This window comes from Amphiprion ocellaris, chromosome 2 (genome assembly GCF_022539595.1).
Source record: "Amphiprion ocellaris isolate individual 3 ecotype Okinawa chromosome 2, ASM2253959v1, whole genome shotgun sequence".
In the NCBI taxonomy this organism is placed as follows: Eukaryota; Metazoa; Chordata; class Actinopteri; family Pomacentridae; genus Amphiprion; species Amphiprion ocellaris.
In genome coordinates this window covers 38,786,149-38,802,631 of record NC_072767.1, presented here as the reverse complement: position 1 = coordinate 38,802,631, position 16,483 = coordinate 38,786,149, and the positions used below count along the sequence as shown (strand labels likewise).

Genomic DNA, 16,483 nt, shown 5'->3' with positions numbered 1-16,483 from the left:
CCTCTTAAACTAATTACATATTCTTATGAAAATGTCTTTGAAAATGATCAGAGTTTGCTCCCCATGACAACAAAATGTAAAACTGTGTTCTCTCTTTACAGCTCTTCTAGATCAATCGACAAATTAACACTTCTTATGCAGGCTTTCGTTCTTTTTTTTCTCTCAGCTCATAATGTCTAATAGCATCATGTTAACACTGGTCTTTTCTTTCAATTACATATTTAACTACAATAACATAAATGTAGGTACAGTATCTCCCATGACATACCTCTACATATGTAAATTCCTCATGTCATATGTGTATATATCCATATTTCAATTCATCATGCCTTGTCCATGGTCTTCATGATACCTTTATTATAATTTTATTTTCAGCCCTGTTGTACTTTTTGTCATTGCTGTCCTGCTTCTTCCATGCCTCATCTGTATGTAGCACCTAGAACATGTACATTTTTCCAGTGAGGTATCAATAAAGTTTGTCATCTTAGTGTATTTCATACTTAATTTCTAAGGTGCAATATTTGAATTTCATATGCAATATTTCTTTGCAATGTGCAACATTTGGTTACATGTGCAGTATTTCACTTTCATGTACAACAGTCACTGTAATGTGCAATATATCAGTTCAATCTTATTTTTCAGGTGCACTAATTCATTTTCATGTGCAATATTTTATTATTGCATATGTGATACTACTTAGTACCTCACTATAATTGCCAGCATTGTTTTTTACTGTTATATTCTGGCCTTATTATTGCTCACTTATTTTATTTCAGTCATGTATCTTACTTATATTTATTGGTTATCTAAACTCTAGGCTATGCATTTCTTATGTCATTTTTTTCTGGCACAAAAATGTTCTTCATGATTAGTAGTTTATCTTAATAGTGTGGTAATTTTACTCATCTACAAGTATTTTAAAAGTGTTTTTAAGATACTAGTATCATATTTTTTATTATATTATGCTTTTGTTTACAGAATTATGTCTTTAACCTGCATATTTGGAATGCATTCCAGTAAAATTGACAAATCAGAAGCAAAAATAATCACTACTCAGTCACACCTTTCAGATTTAAAATTAAAAAACAAATATTGCACATTCAGGCTCAATAAGTTCCTCAGCCAGTGTCTGAGTGCATATATTGAGCCATTGCAGGGAAATGTTTGCAGTATTAACACACTGAATTGTTAAGATTCCTCTCCCTGGATTGCAATAACTAACTCAGTACTGAAATGCTGGATGCTTATAAGAGTGTAGGCTCAGTCTTTAGCAATCTGAGACAAAATCAGAAGATTAAAAGCCTTTCTTAGTAATATAATCCACACAGAAGAAACTCATCCCGCCCTGCACACCAAACATCGCGACTGTTTTACAGGGAAGCCAACGTGACCATATATACAAGCTAAAGACCACAGCTGGACTTTGAACATGACAGAACTGAAATGCTAAGAGTATATGTAACTAAAACAGAGACTTGTGAAAGAAAAAGTGATAAAGCAAAGTGTACTAGAGCCAAAAGACAGTGTGTTGAGTAGCCTGACTAAAATTTACAATTCAGTGGAGTATATTTAAAGTTTACTACTCAGATATTCCCAAAGTGCTATGGTATTGACGGTTTTCTAAAAAAAAATGCTGCCAACATTTTTAACCAGTTTTTGTTTCCTATGTTCTCCCTCTGTTACAAGATGTTTTTTTGCAGCATCACAAAATCTAAATTCAAACTCTAACACCAGAAAAAGTTTCAAACCTACATTTTCACAATTTAAAGTGCTAAATGGTAGCGCTAGACATTGAATTGCAGTACAGCTGAACCTATAAAAACCAAACATTGAGTTTGTCATACTCCCCGGTATGTCATTACAAGGCACAGACATTTCACATCAACCACAATATTCTGAAAAAAAAAACAGAATATGAATCAACAAATTCACAATGTAAAGTCAAATGTATTAATTTGTCTTGCAGCTACACTAATGCTCTGTCCGTAACAACAATCCCCTCAGATTAAAGGCCTTTGAAAATGAACCCCTGAGGAGAGAAGCTGTACAATGTGGAGGAAATACACCCATGTGGCTAACAATAAAAGGAAGCAGATTTTATTGGTTCATTGATAACATGAAGCAGGAAAGCTTTTCTAATACACACTCTGTTTACTATCCGCATGCCTGTGGACCGGGGCCTCACTTTGAAAGTACAAAATGATCTCAAAACCTTATTATGCATTGAAAGCACGTCCAACAGTGCTCGCCAATAGGTTTATTGTTCCCTGGATGCTGCCTGGTTGTTCTAAGAGCCTGCAAGTCGTCATGAAAGGAACAAGTAATTTAGACCAGGAAACACAGAGCAGAACAACACACAACTTTCCCAGTTTTCCAAAAGAATTTCATCATACTAGTGTTTTTGCATTTGAACAACTGTTGATAAATTATCTATTTATTGTCTTACTGCACTTCTACTATCTGAATAAAGAGGTATATATTTAAATGGTCTGCATGTGTACTGCGCTATTCCAGATAACTGGCACTCAAAGCACTTTATAACGTATATCTAATTCATCAATTCACTGACACATTCACACACCAATGGATGCAGAGCTTCCATGCAAGGTGCTTGCCTTTTTGCCTTAGGTTTAGTGTTTTGCCCGAGGACACTCCAGCATGCAGAGAGGTCAGGGATCAAATCACAACCTTGCAATTAGTAGACAATCTGCTCTAGAGCTGCCCAAGAATCTCATCGTTAATATTTTTGATTTTATGACCATTTTTGCTCCTTAATTATCCTTTAAAAGAATACTATAAACACAGACACTTAAAATGTCTTACATGAAATGAGTGGTAGCACCCAAATATCTTTATTTTCATATCAGTTAATTCTTTTTGTACATGTTCATACTGCAAATCAAGGTTTTCAACTGGCAAAACATTTATCTTTAAGTTAAAAAGCACAACTGTACTGAAATGTTTCCGAGTGTATTGTGTGTAAAGTCAATCCACATTTTAGGCTTGCAGATAAAATGTAACTAAATCTTGATGTAGTTTCATTATCGACATTACTATTCAAACACACAAATTACTGCAATTATGCACATCATTTCAAGTGCCAACAGTTCTACCTGTGTGGTGTCAGGTAATCTTAAAACGGCAAGTGGAGACTGACAATAAAATAATTATATGAAGTACTGTCAGGTTATCTGCAGAGCTAAAGGGATCAAATGTAATATTCTTCCACATCATGAAGAAACTTCTGTGCACACTTCACCAGTGCACAACAGTGCACTTTGCGTCATCTGATCTGTGCGATATGAATGCTACCTATAAAAAAAGGAATAACTGTACATTTCTTTTTGCTTCATTGGCAAAAGTGTTTCATCTTAAACCATACAAGTCTAGAGTTTAAAAAAAAGAACAAAAACTGTCTTGTTGTTCACGATCTTCTACCTTTGGATTCCGTTATTTGCTCTTCTTGTATGAAGTGATTCAAGCAGATCGAGCCTCTTGAAGTTTCAATGCTTCTCCACATCCTCCCTGACAGAAGCTGCACCCCAGGCCTCCGCCCTTCCTTTGTTCAGATTCCTGATGAAGGTGGGAGCAACAGGACAGGCAGAAATACATGAACCTCATGTATCACTTACCCCTGAATCAGGCGCGAGTGTTCCTGGCGAGATGCACTCAGCTCTCTGCCCTTCTGCAGGGAGAGAATGGAGGTCACTGCTCTGAGATACAGCAGCCTAGGAGCTATAAACAGCTCGTAGGGTGAGAAGGACAGTCGTCCTTACTAAGAGTTATCAGTGGAGTTCTCATTGCTGGTCGAACTTGAGGACTGGGGGGTTGAGGAGGATGAAGAGGATGAGGAGGAGGAAGATGAGGAGGTAAAGTTCATCCCTGATAGTTCTGGAGGGTTTGTTGCTGTGTTCTGTCCACTCAAGCTCTTCCTGCACACTGGACAAGTGTCATGCTGGAGAAAAATATGAAGCAGCTTTAGTGGCACTACCCCGAGGTTTTACATAGCAACCGATGAATATGTTGTGTAAGTGGAAGGAGAATTGTGTAGATGGTGTGTAGTACCTGTTCCAGCCACGGGACTATGCAATCATTGTGGAACATGTGATTGCATGGGAGCTGCCTCACATTTTCTCCCACACTGTAATCTTCTTTACACACTGGACATTCTAGTCCCAAAGCTGAATGTCAGACATATAAAAAAGTGATGTTAAACATGATATGTAACTTGGTTTTAGCTGTATTTTTAACCAAAAAGGGACACTGCATTACAAGCTACTAATGTTCTTTGAAAAAAAATCACAGTTCAACAGTCTGAACCCTAAAACCCAATAGTGTGTTTCAAAGGCATGCAAAAACTGCTTGAGCTTATCATGTGTGATGTGCAGGTCTATCACAAAATCTAACCAAACTGAAGTTTAAAATTGTGATATTTCATCAAAACTGTATTCTGAATGTTTCATTTGAAAATATGCCAATAAATAAACCACTTTCCCTAACTGGATTCTCTGAAAAACTGAAAATTTTGTGCTTCTCAGCAAAAGCCATGAGTAACTCGGCTGCGAACAACAGTCACATGACAAAAACAGGAATTATTCATTTGGCCTGGGCTTAACTGCATGTTGTGTTCACATGGAGCAGATAGGAAACATGTACAGAAACAAATTTAAGTAGTAAAATATCTTCAGGGCATATTATGTATGTCTGTGAATAATCTCTTTTTTCTCCGATTTTGTTAATAGTATTTGAAAAAATGTTGTGGATATGCATTTCAGGTTTGGGATATTTTTGTAAAACAAATAAATCAAAGAAAATCAACTTTTGTTTGTGTCATTTTTAATGATTTCTGGCTTTGTAAGTGTGTCATATGGCACGAAAAACATTTTTGAACTCTCTCTCTACTCCTATCCATTGTTATAATTATATTATATTATATATAATTAATTATAATTACACACTATAATTCAGTAAAAAAAATACGTGAATAAAAATGTGACAGTATCAGAAACACCAAGAAACTTCTTGGGGTTTAGAGGGTTAACAGATATTGAAATCTCCAAAATTTTAATATCAGATCTGAAAACCAAAAGTGCTATTTTCAGAAAGATGCTTCGATGCTATGCTACTGGACTCACTTTCCATTAGATGTGTAGATAACAGTTGCAAACCAGTTCCCAAAAAACTGATGTGATGAGCGTGTTAAGTTTTAAAATGCCATAAAGTGGAAGTTTCTGATGCAAAACATGCCTGACTATTTAGAAAGTTTTTTTAAGGAATTGTTACATGGTGATTTCAGTAAGACATCTGTTGTGGTTGATGATTAATCTACAAATAAGAGAAATTAAGTACATTTCAAATCAGTAACCAGTAATATTTTGACAATATCATAGTCCATGCCTTTGAACCCAGTGTAGTTATTAACTCAAGTCCAGAGGCGTCAAGTAAGATGCTTCAAATTAAACATTTTTAAGTTCAAAACTGATAAACTCATACAGCTGAAGTCTCACGGAGCCACCTTGTCAGGCAAATGGTACTTGCGTCAATTAAATTGCAATTAAATTTGACCTTGTAACAGTCGGTTTTCAAGAAAATTATACTGCTGCTCAATTTTGAAAATAATACAGTTTATCTAATAGAAAAGAAGGGAACCAACCATAAAACATTTTATGCCACCAGTGGTGATCATCATCCTTTAACTTACCAACATGTTCATCTGTAATTTGTACTGTAGGAAGACTTTTTATTTTATCCCTATCAGCAGGCGGCGGTCCCGTGTTCTCAAACTGGTTTAATAACTACACATTAGAGGAGAAAATTGTTAGATAGGGAGTTAAATGAAACACATGCTGAATGCACATTAGTGTGTGTGTAGTGCAGACTTCCTTACACAACATCTACAATCTTTAGTCCAATAATACCAATTAAAATTGTTCCTTTTTGACACTGTAAATGGTCATACCTGTGTTATAATAGCATCTAATCCATTAGCCCCCCAAGCATAGTCCATAGGATTTGAGTGAAGAACACCCCTTTAAAAAAAGAGAGACATTAGTTCAAATTAAGCACATTTTGTTTGGATTTTACTTTTCATTTTTTTACAGCTCCACTCCACATACTCACCAGGGTCCAACACCAATATTTGGCATTGCTGTAGGTGCAATTATTCCATTCACTAGCTGCTGAATTATTCTACAAAAAAGAACATAAAAAGGGATGAAATAGTTGTGGGAGAGCGCCATTTGGGCTGTTACATTAATAATTAATTCTCAGGGAAAAACTGATGAATGATTAAAAGAATGGAAGACTTCAGTTCAGCAAGTCAGTAATTGTACTTCTCACCCCTCTAAAGTTGGAACTCCCTCATGCCGCCCTGCTTGCCGCCTTGAACCATGACGACTTCTCGGCTGCCTGGCACCATATCGTTGCCGTGATGCCGTTTCCCTTTCCCGACGATTCTCTGCATCCCGGTTGTCCTCTGTTCCAAGTCCAGCCCCGAAGTCGAAGCTGTCATCAAAGACACCCAGGGCAAACTGACCATAGCCAGAAGGGAATGTAAACAAGTGCTGGTCTGCATTCTGGAAGACAAATACAATAAAGAAAACTGACTGAAAAACAATCAGCAAAGCAGAAAGCAATTAAGATTCCTCCACATAACCCGAATTATTTACAGTATAAACAACACTCTTGGAACGTTCAAGAGCCATGTTGACTATCAGGTCAAATTTCATCCCAATGGGAAAAAAAACAAAACACAGATTGCCTGCTGACATATCCCTGTGTAGATTCTCAATCATCCAGGTCATGGTAATCTCACGAACTTCAGTAAAAAAACAACTGGACTTCTCTCCTAGGTTCTTAGAGACATTTCACATCCCTTCCAAGAGGCTTTTTGAGTTCTCAGTTCTCATAACTAAAGAAGCCTCTAGGCTGAGGGATGAAACACCTGCTGACATACAAACTTTCATCGATTACTGAGAAAACAGTATCATTACAACCCTTGTGTGTTTCAACCAAAATGTTCCCAAAAAAGTTACACAAACTACAAATCAGGTTAAAATGGCACTCATTTGACTGGACAAAGCTAAAAAAACCCATTGACTCAATATAATACCACTGTAAAGTGTAGCTGCAAAAGCAGAAGTGGAAACCTATGATACCAGATCAGCACAAATGTCATTGGAAGCAGTTTTAAGAAATGATGACTCTATTATGCAACAGTATGCGTACCAGAGTCAGAGTGGTGCAGAGCACAGAAAGGTTAAGTGACAGAGATAAAGTCTAAGTAAAGAATGAGTTACAAACCTCAAATGGTTGTTGGTTCTGAGGTCCGCTGGAGATGGTAGACATGGAGCCATTGTCAGTACTAAACAGGAGACAAATAGTGGACAAAGTTACATCAAGTTTTTCATCACCATGTCATAGCTTTCATAATTTCTAACATTTATGACAGCATAGTTTTCTATTATTGCTTCTCCAAAACTCCTCCACTTTCTGATTTTACATGTGAAATACAGCAGCTGTGGCCTTAGTTTTAAATGTTTTTTTTTTTAAATTGTACTACCATGATCATATGATAATAAATCAGAAATACAATATCAAGCTGACTTAAAAAAGATTGAAACCATTGAAAGGACTGTTGAGTGGCACCCAATGTTAACTTGAGTGTTTTTATGAAGGTCACTCCAAATGAAAAACATTCCGCAACACATGGCTTTAAAGTAGCATCTATTAGTATGAACAACAAAATTTAGCAAAACAACAAATACGATCCACTATGCATTTGAGACTCAAATCAAATGTGTATGTTTAAAAGCGGACGTGCATATTTTGATTACAGTGGCACAAAGTCAAGCCTGCATTGCTATTCTTTATAGTTGCAGGTGTACAGCTGGGTTTGACAGGTTCTGTCCATCCTAAATGCTAGCTACTGTCGTTGAAACATTACAATGAATAACAGCAAAACATATGAAGGGGAAAAAAACCCTAATAAAAATGCAGAATTTCTTTCATGAAGACTATTTCAGAAATTGCATCATAGTCAATGCATGATGTCAGTCTCTTGATAGTGATTCTGTGATAAATGCAATACAATATTCACATGTTGGGGAAAAGATATTACTTTTGATTAAGTAAACTAGACACATGATGCATTTTATACACACCTCCTCTCTTCCAGCAGCTCCTCGATGAACCCTGACTCACATCTTGGACATGTATACTCCTGCAGCGAAACAGACATTAGTAGAAACCAAAACATAAAATTCAATCTTCACTGTGAAATTAGAGAAAGAAAGCGCTCATTAGAGCGTCACTGTGTGGCAAATGTAAACTGTAACTAGCTGATTAAACTCATAATAAAGCTCCAGCTGAAGAAACACAAACTGTTTCAGTCCAGAGAACTGACACAAGGTTGTCTAGCTAAACAGGAAAAAGACGATGTAAAGTCATGAGCAAAGAAGCAGCACCAAATTGTCTCTTATTAAGGTACTACAGATTTGTGCTTTATCAATCTCCTGGATAAGAAGTTCAGCAGAAGAAGCACCACTTCCTGTCCTCAACACCATCTACTGATAGTGATGAGAATGCAACATGAATGCATTCAAACCTGTGCATTATGGACATTTGATACATTAAGAAGACTGTATAATATTAATGCTTTCTAAATACAATACAGTGTTTCTTCTAGGATTTTTTTCAGCAGCGATGGCAGGCTCTCCGGAAAAAAGAGTAGATACTGAGCAAGGTAGTTATCTGTAGTCAACCTTAGTACTCGCGAGTACCCGACACAGTGCAGCACTCTGCTGTGAAGGTGGAGACATGCGGCGGTGGTGTATTTGCGAGGATTTTTTAAAAAAAAAAAAAAAAAAAAAAAGAAATTTGAAGGAGCGGCGGCTGGGATTTCAGCAGCGGCGGGCTGCTGCTGCTGAATGAATGTAGAGGAAACCCTGCAATAAGAATGTACATATTGAATAACCCTGTGCAATGTTGCTGTTTCCCACATTTTTATTTTTTTATATATATATATATATATATATATATATATATATATATATATATATATATATATATATATATATATATATATATATATATATATACACACATTTTTTTCTGCATATAGAAAAAAACCCTTACAATATCAGTGATTTTCTTTTCTTTTTTTTTTTCAGATGTTTTTAAAAAAATCCTACATTTCTGCACTGTCCCTTTTGCTGCTGTGATACTGTGAATTTTCCTTCTTTGGAATCAAATCATTATATTGTCTTGTTCAACCAGCTGCTGCATCATTACCGGATGTGTAGTTCATATGTATGTAATCCAATCAGTGAACCCTTAGGTGGACTGAAAGGTTCAGAAGCGACGGTGTTTTCTTCAAAGTGTGTCCATGCTTACAGTGGAGCTTGACCACCTGAATATGCAGTCTGCCTGATTGATTGCATTCTGATTCCAATGCATGCATTTATAATAGGCCTGCATGATAAAAGGAAAATCTTTGAAATTAAAGTTTAATCTGGTTGGTCAAATGGTGTGAATGCATGGCCTGTATGTTCAGGGCACCATCTGATGGGCCAAGGTTCGAGTATGAATGCATGGCACATTTAAATAAAATAATTTTCTTTACTCATTGCATATTCAGTCTCTTGCCATGTGTTTATTAGGCATGTTCATATTGCAATGAGGATGTAATACGACTTGTTAGTCAGCAGTACCCCTGAGTATTGTCAAGCTGTGCAGATTGCATTTATGCCAAGCTGAGATCATACAGCAACATGAGTTTGACCACCTGCAAATGCAATCTGGCAGATGTGATTACGTTCCAAATATGATGCACAGATTTACATTTATCCTGGCACAAATGACACGTTAACCCTTCACACACTACCGGACCTCATGCTAAACACCTTATTGCAGAACAGCATTCAAACACAGCATAAAAACAGACTTACACCTTGTGACCTTACATAAATTTAACATCTTCTACTCGAGCTGCACAATATATTGTTTCAACATTGCCATTGCCATGTGTGCATATGCAGTAGTCACATCGCAGGAAGTGCAAAGTGAAGTAAATCACATGTTATAGCTTTTTTGTTGCTTGTGACATAAAGAAGACACACTCAGCTCTCATTTTCTATGAGCAATCTGCAAGACAAGTCTTTCTGATACAACATAATGTACTCTGATTTCAGGGTTCTTGGTTATGCTGATTGTTTTTTTGAAACTTTATTTACAAGACACAGAGTTTGTTGACATGCAGGCTCCACATGTGCACGGTAAAAAGAAAGGTTTGGCAGCAAAAAGAAGCGCAACATCAATCATTACTCCGCCAAGGAACACAGTGGAGTTTGGTGACAATCGGCATACCTTTGTCCTTCCATCTGTTTGTCTGTGCGCAACATTACTCAAAAACGGATTTGTAGGACATTTTTAGGAAAGGTCAGAAATGACATAAGGACCAAGTGATTAGATTTTGGCAGTGATGCGGCTTATAGTCTGAATCCATGAATTTGTTAAAGATTTGTGTGCCATTGTGAGATAGCATCATTCATTGTCACTGTAACCATGACAACAAGTGAACGCTACGTCAGCTGCCTGCTGATGATCACATGATTGCGATCCAACTAAAAATCGACTGTTGCGGATTTATCAAAACTTATCTGTTGGAAATCATACAAGGAACAATTGATTTAATTGTGGGGCTGTTTCCAAGTCCCATCAATTCCCACCGCCTGCTACATATTTAGGTCATGCAATTTGGTGTCCTTCCATAATGTACACATGCATAACACACACGTGCTCATCACAATGTCATTTTGTTTGTGGGTACATCTATACAAAATGACAACATTCTATGATGCTGTGGTTTCTGCCACAAATTTTTTTTCAAGATTTCAGGAGTTGGAAATCATACAATGACTAAGCAGCTTTGGTGGAGTACTGCGCTCTCTTGTTTGGTAATGTTTTGGCAAAACAAAGAATGATGTTGACCAGGAACTTGAATTTGTTTGGCTATTGAAAATCAACACTACAAAGCTCTGTATGATGGATGCAAACCCAAAGCAGAAAACATTTTGGATACCTTTGCCAGTATCACACAAAATAAGAGAGATTCCAAATAGCTTATTTTCAAAAACAAACAAAAAGATAAATCAAATGCAGATGCACTCTCCTACAGAATCTCCTCAGTTACTCTAAAATAATGAATCCTTTGTAGGTGGAGTTATTCAAGTCAACTATATTCCTATATTTTTTCACGTCACAATGCATGTTGAAGAAAAACAATATACTCCAAAGTCTGTTTTGCTTTCCACATACAATACATATCCATATGTGTTGTCTTTGTTTGGTGTTGCATTTGCTGTTATTTTGTTTTGCTGTGTTCTTATACCCTAATCCTGATTTCAACATGTTACTTGATTGCATGTTTTTAAAGACTGAATTACAAATGAATACTAAAAGACTACTCTATACAATAAAGCAGCAGCTACATGGCATGCTCATGTGACTACAGGTCTTTGCCAGCAATCTACAGAAACAACCTACAGACGGCTGATGTTTTACATTGTAAAGAGCACATTTACTGTCCTGTGACGGATCATTCTAGCTTGTGACAGACATGACACTTATGCGTTTCACTGAATGACAACGCAAGAATAAGGACGCAGAGGCATTGTTGCCGCTGGTACATTCACATAATTGATTACCAATCTGGTACACGCAGCCTCAAGACAGACTAGTGACAATAAAGTTCACTAACGAGAGAAATAAATGGATTTTTTACACGCGATCACAGCCTTAACATTACAACATACTAACGGTTAACGGTTAGTCAATACAGCTAACGATGGGGCTAACACGCCACGAAAAACACACACAACATAATTACCCAACAACTACGCCTTACGTCACTGCACATTATGTACGCAAAGCAGCAGTGTCCCGTGTGTACTGACTACGCAGTTAGAGTTAGTATGTTGACAGATCCTCTGTTTAGATAACGAGCTAAATGAGAAGCGTTAGCAAGACGAACGGGAGCTAGCTCAAACTGTTAGCATGCTAACAGTTGTCCCGCTGCTACAACGATATCTGCTGAAGAAACACCAACACCGGTGTGTTGTTTGGTTGTCCAACTGTCCAAATCCACAAATTCAGTCTGTGGTACTCACGGGAAGCCGTGGACTAATCTCTGCGGAGCACCTGTGACAGAAGAACCGGCTGGGCCATGGAGGAGCTTCAGCCATCTTTAGCCACTAAACGGGCAGGCGGAGAGGAGGAGGAAGGACTACGGAGCACCGAGAGGGACAATGATAACTCGCTGGAACATACGACGACCATGTGATTTAAATGTATTGCATCACAGACGCTCAATATCTAAATGTGTTTCATAAATACAAATTATATCAAAATACTTACATTTTCACGCATCTTAAGAAAATTTCCGTGAATGTGAAATTTTCACTAAAGACTCTTTTTCAATAAATGCATTCTATACAGCATAAACAAATGAATCCAAACAACAAAACACACACAAACACAAAAAGTGCTCATAAAGAACTAAATAATTCATATATCTTAATTCTACATCCACAAACCTGAATTACAAAATATTGCCACATGGTGGTGCTTTTGTGTATCAAGTGCTGAGTTACTGCATTTCACGTTGTTGCCAGTGACTGAAGATACAATAAACCCCTAGTAGGTTTCCTTTCTTTTTGTCTATAGGAACCAGTCAGATTGTCATATGCTACAGAATCTGGCTGTATATTTCACTAATCCATACTTACATCCTGAGGCAAAAGCTGTAATAGATGACTGGTTAATGTAACCCCCCAACAAACCTGTACCATGCGCCACCACACTGTGTCTCCACTGAACTCATGTTGTCCCTGCAGGTTTACAGCAACCAGTTCCCCCTCCTCACATGAAATCCAAAGATGTGTTTTTGCGATCTGGCATCAAACTTTGATTTATTTTTATTTTGACACATGTTACTTTTCCACTGGATTCCTGTCAACCACCTTATGAGCCCAACAGGCGTACTTGAAGTGTTCATAAGTTGTGCAGCATCTGTTTTTGAACAACACATCTCTTTAATGGTGGATTTGTATTTTGTTCTTGGTTATCTGACAGCTTTTCCAGGAAGCATTTTATTGAGTGTCAACCCTGAGACACAAAACTGTAAAGAAGTAGCCTTTCAAATTGTGTCTTGCTTTACATGAACACAACCAAATTCTCGCTGGCGCCTATCTGGTGGCCCTGAGACAGCAACGAAGGTTTCAGAAATCACTTTGTTACGTAGGATCTGAGGGCAAAATTACAAATCTTATTTGGTTTTCAGGCCTGTCAAGTTGTCAAATAAAATTTCAGCGATATATTTTTTCACAGGTATCCTTAATGTGAGTACTTGAGCTGCAGACTGCTGGCTATAAACATGCCACTCATGTCTGGAGTATATTGTGTGCTTGGCAGGAGATGTTGAAAGTAAGTAGGAGTTCCCATCCGACTGCCTGTCAGCCAATCGTGGCTCTCAGGCATTCTGGCCTGATTTTTACGTAAAAACATTTGGTTTCATGGTCTTGAGGACAGTATCTCTGGATGCTACCAGCTCCCCTTATATTTTATGGGTTTACTGTTTTTGCATGAAAAATACTGGATGGATTTAGTCACGTATATATGTATGTGTGCATGTATGCATGCAGAAAAACCTTTTTTGTTATGTATTCTGTGAACCAACTGCAAAATGTTAGAGAAACTATAACTAGTTTGCAACATTTTCAAACTGAAATGCAAAATATAGTTATTATTGAGTATGAAAAGACTGGATGTTTCTGTATAGCAGAGCTCACCATCTAACCTAGTTAGGTCCGAATGTGCTTTCTAAGTCGGTGTTGTGTCTGATCTGGACACGTGGGAGCTGGAAAGACACTGCTGTCCCATGGACTGAGATTAGAGAGGGTCTGATAGCACCGAGGTTTGCTATGTCTGCCTGGCTGAGGTAAGCCATTGTCTCCCTGCACCCAGTGCGTCACAGCCATTGCAGTCGAATGCTCATTGTAGCCATGCAATCTGGGGAGTGAGTGACTGTGGGTCAGAGTGAGGTCATGTGAGCAGCAGAAAACAACACTTGCCAGACTGAGAGGCCTCCCATTTCGTGTAGTTTTAGGTTAATCAGTAAGCTGATTTGGGGTATTTAAACCAAAAATGTTTTGTTCTGCAGGTAAACCACTATATTAGATGTTTTCTTGCTGCGATATGGGTTAAAACACTGCACTCTGCAAGGTATAAAAATATGCTGCCACTGTAATAGAGTAGCTTTAAGTGTGAATTGCATATATATATATGCACATGCATCCAAGTCAGCTACTCATTTAACACATTATTTTCTTGACCTACTTTTTATGGTTTCATTCTATTACACTCTAAAAAAAACAGTAAAGTGTTGGAGCCAAGGCAGCAGACAGATATGCTGCAAGGGACACTGCTGCTTTTGTCACTCCACAGAGTTTTTCCAGACACTCCAGCCAGGATTGCCCCACACTGTCCCTGTGGGCCCCCGAATCACACTCGCATACACACACAAACACACACGCGCAGACACGCACATCCACACAATCAGCAATAACAGCCGCCTGCTGGAACTTCCTGGGCCTCTTAGTCATGCGTCACTTGTTTTCAGTCCCACCCATCGAAGACTCTCTCCCCTCCAGACACACTCTGTCTGAGGCCATGTGTCACAAGACCTGTGCATCAGGCGCGCACATACACACACACACACACACACACTGTAAGATCCCTGAACAAACAGCAAGAAGGTAGTGATGGTCAAAGCTGCCTCTAACAAAATAAACCCAACACATCCATGACCATGCATATACTCATATCTGGATCCCAGCAGGTATCTCTTCTGTTCTGTGCAGTGTTTTTCCACTCTACTTGTGTTCCAGAACAAAATCCCATGATACGGCGTTGGTACACAAGTGTTTGGGATTACATCACTGAGCAGCTAACAAAATATAGATGTTGCTAGAGGAACATATGTGCACAATTAACAATTCAGGGTTCAACCAACTGTGTTGTAGTGGGGTGTTTGTGGTTACTCACTGCAGATGTTTCAGCTGAGTTCAACTTGGTCTGCTTTTATTGTTTCATTAGATTGTGGCAACCTGTCCCGATCATTACACCGCAGGGTTTTTGTTTGCACATTTTATTCTTTCAGCATATCTCTGTGTTTATTTCAGTGCTACAGTGCAATTTGTTTTTACTGTCAGGCATGCTTCAACAATGCTAATGGCGTGGAATAGGAATAGCAAAGTCCATTATTTTGATCCAGACTGAAACAACTTTGACAGCTATTAAATTGTCTCAAAAACTATCAGATGGATTGTCATAAATGTGATCACCTACATGCATTCATAATCCCCCACAAATAGTTTTAATAACTTTGCTAATCGATCAAAATACATGCACTTCCAATATCATGTCAAAATAGAATTAATAAGTACAAGGAGCTATTTTGGGCATTCTTAGTTCTGAAAATAAAATTCCCACTCATCCTCCTCCTGTTTTTCCATTGATGTATTAAAAGATCTTCTTCCTGATACGTCCATAATTTTGTTTTATTTTTTTCCCCAATATCAGTGTTAAATGTAGGATGACTCACACTTGGAGCACCTCTGGTGCGTTGGAGGAGTATAAAAATCTCTTGGTTAAATCATCAGTTCCTGGTCAACTGTTGCATTTTGAGATGTCTGGTTCTTTGATTTAAAAAAAGGTATAGCCTGTCTGTGCTGGAATTCTGGAAACTGGTTCATGGGTTGTGTACTATTTTGACCCATCCGATATGTCGAAATGGCAGACAAGGGATGTTTTCCCAGAAACAAAGCTGAAAGGATTATAATGAAATGATTAAACGGAGTTGCTAAAACATCAAACTATGCAGTTGTTGCATTATCTGGGGGAGTCCAGTGTTTCTGTGAAAATCCAAAAAAAATTGGAAAAAAACCCTTCTGGAACTGGTGGCCTCTTTCATTTTCCAAGTCTTATGTAATCTCTTACCAAATGCATTAAAAATAACATTCTACTCAACGTTTATGGTACCTACGGCTTAGTATTGTGTTAATTAGCCACTGTTAGCATGTCAACCATTATACATGCTAAACATCAGCAAGTCAGCCTCATCATTGTGAGCATTTTTCCATGTTAACCTTTGCACTTAGCTCAGAACAAAGCTCAGACTAGACTTTTTAAATTATTTACACTGACTGATGCAATTATGAAATTTACAGAATGGTCTAAGACTTGACTGTGATAATTTACAGTAAGTACAATCAAACCAACCATTATTCACAGGACAAAATGATGCACTTGATTGTGCATCACACTCCCACTTGAGGGTAGAAAATTCCCTACTGGAGTTGCTAATGTTTTGTTTTTGACATGTAGTGTATTCCTAAGTATGTGGTAAATGTCTGTTTGAATGTAT

At 37.8% G+C, this 16,483-nt stretch overlaps 1 protein-coding gene across 1 annotated transcript; it reads right to left on the bottom strand.

The window, feature by feature from the left end:
- Positions 1 to 2,815: 2,815 nt before the first annotated feature.
- On the bottom strand, positions 2,816 to 12,318 carry LOC111579114 (E3 ubiquitin-protein ligase RNF126-like). The gene is made up of 10 exons (XM_023286244.3): positions 12,168 to 12,318; positions 8,163 to 8,221; positions 7,303 to 7,363; positions 6,340 to 6,575; positions 6,121 to 6,189; positions 5,960 to 6,029; positions 5,702 to 5,795; positions 4,066 to 4,181; positions 3,777 to 3,955; positions 2,816 to 3,685 (listed from the first exon to the last, which is right to left on the bottom strand). Coding segments are annotated over exons 1-10 (960 nt in total). The 5' UTR covers positions 12,243 to 12,318; the 3' UTR covers positions 2,816 to 3,684.
- Between the last annotated feature and the right edge of the window lie 4,165 nt (positions 12,319 to 16,483).

Coding starts and splice junctions, on each gene's coding strand:
- LOC111579114 (XM_023286244.3), bottom strand. CDS start 12,242: ATGGCTGAAGCTCCTCCATGGCCCAGCCGGTTCTTCTGTCACAGGTGC. Junction 6,030..6,120: donor AATATTGGTGTTGGACCCTG/GTGAGTATGTGG, acceptor CTTTTTTTAAAG/GGGTGTTCTTCACTCAAATC. Junction 4,182..5,701: donor AATTACAGATGAACATGTTG/GTAAGTTAAAGG, acceptor TCTGACATTCAG/CTTTGGGACTAGAATGTCCA.